The 11,605-nt window shown below is 35.0% G+C and overlaps 1 protein-coding gene across 1 annotated transcript in view; it reads right to left on the reverse strand.

Annotated features, from left to right (window-relative positions):
* The window catches only part of LOC128285417 (uncharacterized), a 62,833-nt gene extending 52,863 nt beyond the window's left edge, over positions 1 to 9,970 (reverse strand). Inside the window, exon 1 of the mRNA XM_053022913.1 lies at positions 9,763 to 9,970. Within this exon, the coding sequence (XP_052878873.1) occupies positions 9,763 to 9,970 (208 nt within the window). The remainder of the gene's footprint in view (positions 1 to 9,762) is intronic.
* Between the last annotated feature and the right edge of the window lie 1,635 nt (positions 9,971 to 11,605).

The following is an 11,605-nucleotide window of genomic DNA, read 5'->3' on the forward strand; positions in this document are numbered from 1 at the left end:
CTGATATTTATACAACTATAGGAATAAGGTTATGATTAGATTAAGATATAATTCAGTCTGCTTGAAAATAAGATTTATGGGATGTATGAAGAGTGTCATGAACTTATGAAATCTTGGGTCTGGGATGTGTCTATTCATAGTGTTGGTAAGGTGAGTCGAGTCACCGCGATGGTTAATAAGGAAGTCCATCAGGACTGTAAACACGAGCTCTAATACAAAACTTTGAAAGAAAAAGTCTATGTCCATAGCCATGGCATACTTTGAAAAAGATCTGTTGAATAACATCTTATCTAATGGGGTTCTCTGTGTGTCCCAAGGCAATGATGGACAAACCTCACTCAATGTGATTTAGGCAAATTCATACCGCAAACACGGCAGTTTTAGGATGCCTATGTGGCATCCTATTAACCTTTTTGGAACACTTTGAAAGGAATGGCTTTGTGGCACACTCTGAAAGGAATGCCTTATCGACAATCTGGATGGATCGACTTGGTGGCATACTCTCTATGACTGCCTATATGGCGTGTTCTGTTAAGCCTATGTTGTGTGGATTGATAAGATTGTCGGGTAAGACTTGAATTTGAATGACTATCTTTATGGTAAGATATGAGTAAATTCTATTAGTTCTAGAATAAGGATAACCAAGATAAGACATTGATATGCTCTGGGTTAATAGTTGAAAAAATCTTAAAGGTTTCTATGAAAAGAGATGTTATCGATATGTTAAGAAGAGTATATGTCATTATGATCTGTAAGTATGTAAGATGAGTGGTATTGTATCTTCATCTAAAATCAATCTGATATGAGTCAATGTTATCTTGAATTATGGGTTTATGATATAACACGATATGGCTTCCATCTGAATAGACTATGTTGTGATCTATCAGTAGAAAAAATGGGTGGTACTAAATCAGGGTACGCTTGAGTGTGAATTAATGGTATTAAATTTTGTGTAAGTGTTCACCAAACTTATATGTTTCCACCCATGATAATGTCAGTGAACATCTGTTGAAATAAGTGCAAGGGTTAAGACACGGGTTGTTGGAAGTGGACTCTGAGGATATGTTCTGGTTGTTGGGAAATATGCCTATATTGTAGTAAACATGTAACTATTTTCTATTTATTTGAACGATGAATAAATAAATAAATTTAATTTCACATTTCACCATTATGTCTTTTGTATTTTCTATCTTTTATATTTTGCATGCATACCAAAATTGTGGCAAGCAAATATTAGCTCATTGATTGTCTAAAGCTCATACTAAGATAAGTGGCATTGTAAAGAACATTTACATTGTAAGAAAGACAACTTACTTCAATAGATAAACTAAATGAGTTCGTAATCTCGTAAAAGAATCAAAATGAGCATTTGATTTAAATACTAAGAAGGATTATTATGTCGTCTACAATTCCAATTGGAGAGATGACTAGTCTTAGCTATTGGACTAGTTGACTCCATGAGTAGAGACATAGATGTATTCATTGGTAGAATGATACATTGGATTGGAACCAAGATGAATTAATTTTGAATACATTTATGAATTAATTCACTTGTAACATTCATGGTGTGATTTACCTAAATCCTGAGCTAGTCACTGACCATTTGTATGCAACTCATGTGCTTTGATATAAGTGAAGGTTTATGCTCTAAAGATGATCGAGCCCGTAGCCGGTATGTTGGGTATATGACTTGTGTATGACATGGTTTTACTAGTAAAAGTGGAATTCATAGCTCAATTAAAGAGTTAATGATATCCTCTCATTGGCATTGTATGGATTGATAAATATGGAACGTGGCCACGGGTTGCTTGTTCTCGAACGAGCAATTTATCACAGTCATTTATTGATAGTGATATATTAATCATTAAGAAGACACAATGACGACAATGAGATAAAATATGATTGTATTGAGTGAATGAATTTAACTCAAAGGAATCAAGGATACCATATGAGGGTGACACACACATGACGAGGTCATTGGACAAAACAGTTGGATGAATTGCTTTTATAACACCCCTCACCTGTATTCAACGCTGGAATAGGGTTACAAAGCATTACCAAACATATTATACAATTACACATACATTTTGAAGTCCCAATAATCATCATTCAACAACATACATATCATCCCTATTATAAGCCTACGAGGCCTAAAGCATGCATTTGGGGTGGTTCGGGACTAAACCGATAATTTAGGGAACTTTTGAATCACTTAGAAAATTTTGCAAAATACGGGGGACATACGCCTATGTGGTCTGTCCATGTGTCTCACACGGCCAAAGACACGCCCGTGTCACTGGCCATGTGGACATTCGAGATAGGATCACATGGCCATGTCCCAGCATTTTTTTGGCCCCGTGTAACTCTCTGACTGGGGTCACACGGCCACCACACACGCCCGTGTGACTAGCCAGTGTGCCAGGTCGTGTGCTAGGTCGTGCCAAACCTGTAGGGTATACTGAATTATGTCACATGACCAAGTCACATGCCCTTGTGATAGGCCATGTGGAGCATGCTGACTTGATTTTTATTTCAACACCAGGGGACACACAGCCGTGTAACATAACCATGTGTCGCACACGGCTGAGACACACGCCCGTGTCTCTACCCATGTAGACAAAAATAAACTATTTACCAATCTATTTTGCCACCCAACACCAACATCAATCCATATGACACCAAATCATAGCATATAATAGGCATTTAATCAACCTCAACCAAGCATATTTCATACCATTTCTGACACCAACAAATACAAGATATACAATCTCACAATGTGCCATCCAATTCCATACCAAAATTCACTTTTTCAAATCAACAATATGGTCATTTTCTAAACATGCATTATTTTACCTAAATTCACAAACATAACAAACTCAAATCTCAACCATTTGTATTTCTAATTACCAATTATCAACAAACATAACATATCCATCATTAAACACATAACCAAAACCATATGCACATATGTATACACAACCAAACCAACCAAATTAAGCCAACTCTCATGGCTATATACAAAACCAAACTCTTAATATTTACAAGCCATTTCAAATGACTAAATTCATTAACAACACTTATACCAAAATGACCAAAGTACCTATACATGCCATATACTCAAATACTTAAGTTCAAAAGTACCAAAGTGATAGTTGGATAGTGTGATGAAGTCTCTGACGATTCCCAAATCCTAGCTAGCTTTGATTTCTATAAAACACGAAAAAAAATAAACAATGTAAGCTATGAAGCTTAGTAAGCTCATATGATAATAAACTTAACTTATCATTAAATACAATCTAAGCATTAAACATAACATAGCATAACATCACATTATTCTTAATGATTCACAAACCTTTCACATGTTCATTCTCAAGATTAAATATGGACTTCTCAAATTTCATCGATTCAATACTTATACAATTCTTGTACATACCTGTACAGACTTATATCGATCTCATGCTCATCCTTATCATTGATTTACCCGTTAAACCATTCAGAATACTATCGGATACTCGGGAAACTTGCACCCTAAGTGCCACATATATAGCCGAAGCTATCTCAATCTCGTATCACATATAATGCTCACACTAGAGCTATCAATGGGTCTACTCACACAAGCTAACGGTCATGACGAAGCTACACGGTGCTGCTCACATAAGCTGACAAGTATCCGCAACACATGCCGGATGACTTAGCCACCGATAGGACGTACGGACCAACACCCAAATCACATAACCCCTAATGACATGCCATTTGTATCCTAAACTATTCCTAAGGTTCAACCGAGACTTCACACTTGCCGAATTATCGTCGAATGTGTCCTTAAGGTCGTGTTTACAATTTATGCAATATCAAATATTTAAAACACAATTATAGAAATGCTTATTACATATGAACTTACCTCGAATGCAAAAACAGTGAATTAAGTCGATTAATCCGAAACTTTGTTCTTCCCCCAATCTAAATTCGTATTTCGCCTTTCTTGATCAAAATGTAATAAAAATTAACTTATTAATAATCTCTTTATTCAAATTAGTCCAAAATACATAATCTCTTTATTCAAATTAGTCCAAAATACATATTAAGGCACTTTAACAATTTTCCCCTAACATTTCAACATTTTTACAATTTAGTCCCTATTTCATAAAATTACAATTTCATGCAATTCAGCCAAAACCCATGCTAGATGAATTTCAATTAGGTCCCTAACAGCCCATTTTTTCATTTATTTCACAATTTAACCATGAATTTTACACATTTCACAATTTAATCCCTAATTGGACATTTTACTAAAAATCACTTTACAAATGTTTTTATTTAATAGCAACTATGCATTTTCTACCAGTAAACATCAAAATACACATAGATTCATCAATGGTAAAACCCTAAACCTTTAATAAATTTGCAAAATAGTCCCTGGGCTAGCTAAACTAAGCTGCAACGATTTCAAAACATAGAAATCATTAAAAACGAGACAAAAACGAACTTACAATTAAGCTAGCAAGTGACTGAATGCTTCAAACCCTAAAAATGGTTTCTCTTCTCTTCAAGTTTCGGCACTAGGAAGAAGATGGACAAATAAATTGGATTTTGGTTTTACTTATTTTAGATTTATTTAATAATTTACTAATATAACCTTAAGTAAATCATACTAATGATGTCCATAAATGTCCATTACCACTATTAATGGTTTAATTATCATTTAAGGCCATATATATCAATAATCCATAGCAATTTGATACTTTCTTCTTATAGAATTTAAATTTTTCACTTTATGCAATTTAGTCCTTTTTATCAACTTAAACACTCCAATGATAAAATTTTTGAACAAAACTTTCACACAATCATTTTATCATGCTGTAAAAATTAAAATAATAATAAAATAATTATTTTGACCTTGAATTTGTGGTCCCGAAATCACTGTTCCAATATGACTAAAAATGGGCTATTACAGCTTTCATAAAAAGTATAGAATAAAGAGTTTTCAATCATGGTACTTATTATGGACTGTCTCCATGATTAAGTAATTGCAAATTATCGAAACGATACTTCTGGACATAATTGTATTCACTAGAGCCTAATTGTATATGTCTGATTGGTCCCTCCGCTAGCTCAACAAAAGCTCGATCGGACTACATTTGAATCAGAAATAAATTCTACGACTTTAGGAATAATTTAATTGAGTCGATTTATTCGATATGAAATTAAATTAGATGGTCGTGAGAATTTTTCAACTAGAGAATTTGATTAAAGAATTGGGATCGGTATATGAAACTGAGCTGACGGTCCTACCGGTGGCTAGATCGGACTGATTGGGTTGTCATTGACCTGGACCGAACTGGCTCAGGGTGCTATAAGGGTGTCGCACCTACATCCCCAGACATGGCGACGGTTGGTCGTCGGTGGTTGAGCAGTGGAAGAGTTACACTCCTACTAGAACTCTACTAGATTTCAAAAATAATATTATTTTAATAGTTTAATATTAAATTAAATTTAATACTTATCTCAATAGTATTTTATTAATTTAATATTGAAGTGATTATCTTAATATTAATTTAATATTAATGTGATTAAGTTTAATCATAGTTGAACTTTCTAAACTCTCCCTATATAAAGAGAGCATTGGGTCATTATTTACACACACCTGAATTCAAGAGAAAGTTGTAAAAAGAAAATTCTTTAAAGAGATTATTCCAGAAAATTTCCAGAGATATTTTTTTGATTTACAACTTGACCAAAAAATTTAGAGAAATTAGAAAATGACCCTACTGGTAATTTTTGTGAAACATTTTCTGATTCGAAGCGAGCCCACACTTGGCAGACATGAGCTTGAGGATAGCGAAGAAGACTACTCTGTCGAAGCACTCAGCCTAAACGAATCGAAAATGTACAATTTTGATTAAGTGTTTATTACTTTAGATATTACTACTAAGATCTTGTTTTGAAAAAAAATTTAAAACTCTAGTTTTTACCTAAATTTATTTTCTGTTGCATTTTTCAAACCTGTTTTTCCAACACTGCTAAGAAATTACTAGGGCCAAAGATTTAGGAATTGAATGGAAGGATCTCTCAGTTGACCAAATAAAGAAGACTTAGTATGATAAGAGAATGATAACGAGCATATAAGAGAATGATAAAATTGTAATGGTATTAGCCGAAATAAATGACATAGAATAATGGTTAACTTGTAGTAGTTTTTACAAGATTACGAAGCATCTATCAAGGTATGGTTAAGATTCAACTCACTAAGTACTCATGTACTTACAAGATTTACTATTTTCTTTTCAGGCATTTGGGAAGAGACTTCGCTTGGAAGGACAACGCCAGTACGCCATGTTGGTGTTGATGTGGGCTATTATGCATACAGTGGATTTTGTGGCACTATTTTGAATATGCCTTTAAGTCTGTAATAAATAAACTTCTAAATTGTAAAGATCTATATCAAGAATGTTGCAATCAAATAATATTTTAAATACTTCCCTTTTTTTCTTGTAAAAAGTATTTAATTAAAATGTCATTGAACATGTTTTAAGAAATAGGAAATTGTAAACTACTTTTGTTAATGCTTAAGTTTTGTGTAGTAGCACCTGAAATTCGAACCCAGTGAATGGGAATTACACTTTTGAAGTCAAAAAGAGGTCTATCACTCTTGTACTTTTAAACCCAAAACAAGTATATAAAGATTAATTGAGGTTAAAAAAAGAAAGTGAGAGTAAAAAAAAATAAGAGAGGTCGAGAGAAAGAAAAAAACAAGGAAAAATTGAAAAAGAAAAAGAACAATTCGAGAGAAAAAAAGAAAATAAAAAAAAAAGTGAACTTGTAACACCCCCGATTCGGAAGGTCAACTGGCGAACGGTGATATTACCGAAAATTTAACATCCCTACTCGACCCGTTCGCCAAATCTGGGTACGAAGCGTCATAGTTGAACTGAGTAGATGTACACATCTAAATAATACCAATTTAAAATCGGACTATACTACCTATTAAAAACATCTTACAACAATAGAAATTTTAATTTAATGATTATTATCTCTACTCCATTTTATGGGAACTACATAAGTACTATGTTCGCCCTCATGGCAAAGTGCCTAAAGATGACCCCTACCCTATGTGCATGACATTTTTCTTCAATGCCCCTTGACTCATCATGATTTGGCTCGATCCTTCCTCGAGTTCCTTATTCTGCAAATCTTGCACCCACAAGTCAAACCACTTGTCAAGGAGTGTCGCTGGTATGGGTCACTCATTCTGTTTCGTGATGCAGATCAAAATGTCTCTCATGTCTTGCATCCAACGGGTCTACCACTCCGATATCGACATATTCGTGAGGCCACTCATCCTCTTCGTGTGTGCCTTCTCTTTCCTCTTCTTCGGCCCCTGAGTGTCACTCATATGTTTAGTTTGGACTTTTTTCTCATGATTTTGCTAGCCCTAGAACTCAATCAACTGGACATATAAGTTATCCCCAATCACGCTCCTGGTGGGTCTCATAAACGGCTCAATCAGTGATACGGGAATGTCGTCTTGGCAACATAAGGCAGTGATTAGATGCGGAAAGTACATACTCTATTTTTGATATCGTATGCACTTAAGCATTTCCTAGTATATCTAGTGGCCCATGCAAATTTCTTCTCTCTGCAAAATCGAGTAAAGCAGAACTTCTCGATAGGCAGTAACGTCAAAGGCATTATGAGTTGGTGTGAGGCAGGTGCAAATAAACTGCATCCACATCTTGACCATCGGGAATATGATGGTTGTGTTAAACATGATGCTCGTGCTAAACTTCAATGGTACTTCAGAGTTGGCTTAGTGAGTCTACTCGCCACGGTCCTCCATCAAGTAGTCTATAATACCCTCCATGTTAAAATCCCCAAACGTAAATAAGTCTAAGGTCTTTAAAATATCATTGTTATAATACAGGGCATCGTAGAATCGACAAATATCTTGAGCTGTAATCGACACCTCTTTGCCCTAGACGGTCATAGGGTGATTATCTCCTTTTTGCTTCTGATTCTTCCTATCTTTCAGGGAGGTATAAAATTCATATACAATAACGTTACTAGTTGGTTCGGTCAGGGTTGAGCAACAATTATTCCAATAGTGGGCTCAAACAATATCCAAATCTTGTCGCAAGCAGACATAATGTGATCGAACCTACATTACTATATAAGCGATTCTCTACTCATCTGAAAGAAGAACCTTTCAACTTCCATATTATGGAAGTTATTGGCCTCGGGGTTACTTGGTGCTTGAATGGAATATCGTTGTTTTCTTGGTGCCATTTTCAAGTTAAAGTGAAATAACAACTAACCCAAGTAATAAAAATGGTAAAAAACAATTTTTGAACACTATACCTCAAGCGGTTGTCCACTATTCTTGGTTCTTGATCAACGTAGAATGGAACAAAATGAAAAGTGAAAACTAAAATGAAAAGAGGATATGAACATTTACATAGGTGAATTAGAGTTCAAAAAGTGAAAAATCGAAGCTCAGTGGTAGGGAAAACGTGCGATAACTCCAAAGAGATGTTTTCTCTCCTTTGGGTGTTTTAGATTATATTTTTTTATACCTAAAACTAGTGGTTATAAATAGAATTTTGACAGGCTTTATGCCTAAAATGGCCCAATTTCAACTAAAAACACAAAGGTGTCGTGCCACAGCTTGTGCGTGGTGTGACACGATGCCCTAATATTACCCATTTTATATCCGAAGTCCTCATGTCATGCCACAACTTGTGTGTGGCATGACACATTCCTTTAACATCAGATACCCTTTCTTTGAAATGCATGTGTCACCATAACCTATGCATGGTGCGACACGACATTATTTCCAACCCTTTAGGGTGTGTCGATGTCTTCCGATTGTTCATTTTCATCCTCGTTTAGCTTTATTTCGTCCCATTATGTCTGAAAACTAGAGTTCTATCTATCTTAACATGTAATTACATCCTAATTATCTTAAATTTTCACTATAAGCTAGAAATTGAAACTAAATTGCAGAATTTCACAAAATTATTAAAGTTCAATGGTTAATGTAATGTCGTGCTACCGAATGTGTCCAACAATTCTTTAAACTTTACCTTCAACTTCAATTTTTGTTCACAATCGTCTTGGCTCTTCCAATTGCCTTCTTTTTTTTTTCTAGATCTCACAATTTGTCTTATTCTCGTGTCTTATGAGTACCTACATATATACCTTTTGTTATTGTTTTTAATTGAAATTACTATATTGGGTATCGTTTGATGTTCTTCTTGATTGGTTCTTGGTGTTTGGTTTCTTTCTCTTTCTTCATGGTCTTGTCGACTTCTTTCGAGACTTTTTCTTATTCATGGTTGTGTCCGGTGAACATTTTCAATTCCTTTCTCAATTGTACCATGATTGCCTTTATGTGTTCCTACCTATCTTTCCGAGGATTATTCTCCGTGTTACTGGGGAGACTCTGGCCATTTTGTTTTTGGAGCATCGTAATTAATTGGCTCATTTGATCACTGAAGTTGTCCATTCAGGATTCGAGTCGTCCATATATTGTTTGAACTCATCGAATATCAGTATTCATTATTTGTATCTCCTCCTCTAGTCAGTTGAATCTTTGACGACATGCAATATGGTCATTACCCACAGTACGTTGTTGCAACAATGGAGTTTGATAAAGGGTATTTTTTGAGTTCGTGCTTGATTTGCATCTCCTTGGTAACCTCCCCATTCAAAGTTCGGATGATCTCTCCAACTAGGAAGATAAGTATTTGAATAGGGGTCATGAACCTTTTTTTACGTAACTTGCTTCCTCCGGTCGGCTTTCTGAGTATAGCTTTGCTCTCGTTGGCTTGACTAGCGTCTCCAAACGGTTAATCTTTTCTAAAATTTGTTCGAATCTATCCTCTTTGTTCCCTTTGTTCACTACTTTCGCCATTGGAGGTTTCAATTTGCACATAAATCTCTCTTTAGGCAAAATGTACGAATTCATAGCCATATCTTTAATGATTTTATGAGCTCATTCGTATGTATAAAATATGAGAGATCCTCCAAATTCTCCATCTAGGTTAGATCATGTAACACCCCTTACCGTGTCCGACGCCGGGACAAGGTACGAGGTAATACCGGACTTAAACATACACATACATGCAAAAACCATACCAGAAAATTTCTTTTAATTTAAAAATTTTCAAACACATGCATGTCATCCCTTATTTGGGTCTGACAAGCCTAAAACACACATCGAGATTGATTCGGGACTAAACCAAAACACACTCCCGTGTGGACATAGGGACACGCCTGTGTCCTTAGGCTGTGTAACTCTCTGCTTATGACGTCATCATGCAAATCGAACCACACGACCGGGCCATACACCCATGTGCTAGGTCGGGTCATCCACACGGTTGAGACAAATGGCCGTGTCTCTGCCCGTATGGCTAACACTTAGGCTATTTTCCAAGCCTTTTGTTACCATTAATCCCTCACATCTTTACACACATCAAAGTTATACATCATGGCATCATTTTAATGATTTAGCATACTTCACTAAGGTGTATTCTCAACTTTAACGTGCTATCAGACACAAGTTTCACCTACTCATATAATATCAAGTCTAGACACAATAAATCCATATTCATTGACCTTGTCGAGTGACCTTATTTAAACATTAAGCATTCATGTTCAATCATCATCGTCTTGTTTCTATACCATACAATTACTTCATGGCTATAACCATTTTGATTGGTCATGAAACATTTATCATACACACATGTCTTAACACCCAACATGCATGTCCCACAAGCATAAAAACATCATCGCATCACAAGCATTAGAACTTATCATGGATAACTAGGCTTACAAGCCACAATCATTATAAGCTACATATCATGCTATATACAATGAATCAATATAAGCCAATACATATGGCTGATCATAACAACATCTATCATAAAATCTAAGTCCCTATACATGCCACTCACTTGAAGGTACTTAATACACATATGTCAATACTCCAAAGGTGATGACTTGACAGTGTGATGCTACCTCTGACAATTTCCAAACCTGAGCTAACCTGACAACACTAAAGAAATGGAAAAGAGAGGGTAAGATTTATAGCTTAGTAAGACCATATGAAAATAATAAGCAGTTTATCAACTTTCTTCTCAAGGTAATACAACCTTATTTGCATTTTTACTTATGTTCCAGTCAAGCTATTTTCGCAAGTCATAGTTACTAAATTATTTATATCTGGAGCTACGGAACTCCAAATTAAGATCCGCTAATTTTATCGGAAACTAGACTCATATTTTCTTACCATAAAATTTTAAGAATTTTTGGTCTAGCCAATAAGTACAGTTTATTCCTTAAAGTTACCCATTTTTCGCTGTCTGACAGTTTCGACCCCCCTTCACTAAAAATTAATTATCTCATAATACGGGACTCAGATAGTATTCCCATCTATTTCTCTTGAAAATAGACTCATTAATAATTATAAGAATATAAATTATAACCCATAACTATTTTTTTTACAATTTTCAATAAATTTCTCAAATCAGAACAGGGGATCTCGAAATCATTCTGACTTTGTCTCACCATAATTTAAATATTTTGTAGTATGAAACTCATTTGCTTA

The sequence above is a fragment of the Gossypium arboreum genome, chromosome 12 (assembly GCF_025698485.1).
Source record: "Gossypium arboreum isolate Shixiya-1 chromosome 12, ASM2569848v2, whole genome shotgun sequence".
Lineage (NCBI taxonomy): Eukaryota > Viridiplantae > Streptophyta > Magnoliopsida > Malvales > Malvaceae > Gossypium > Gossypium arboreum.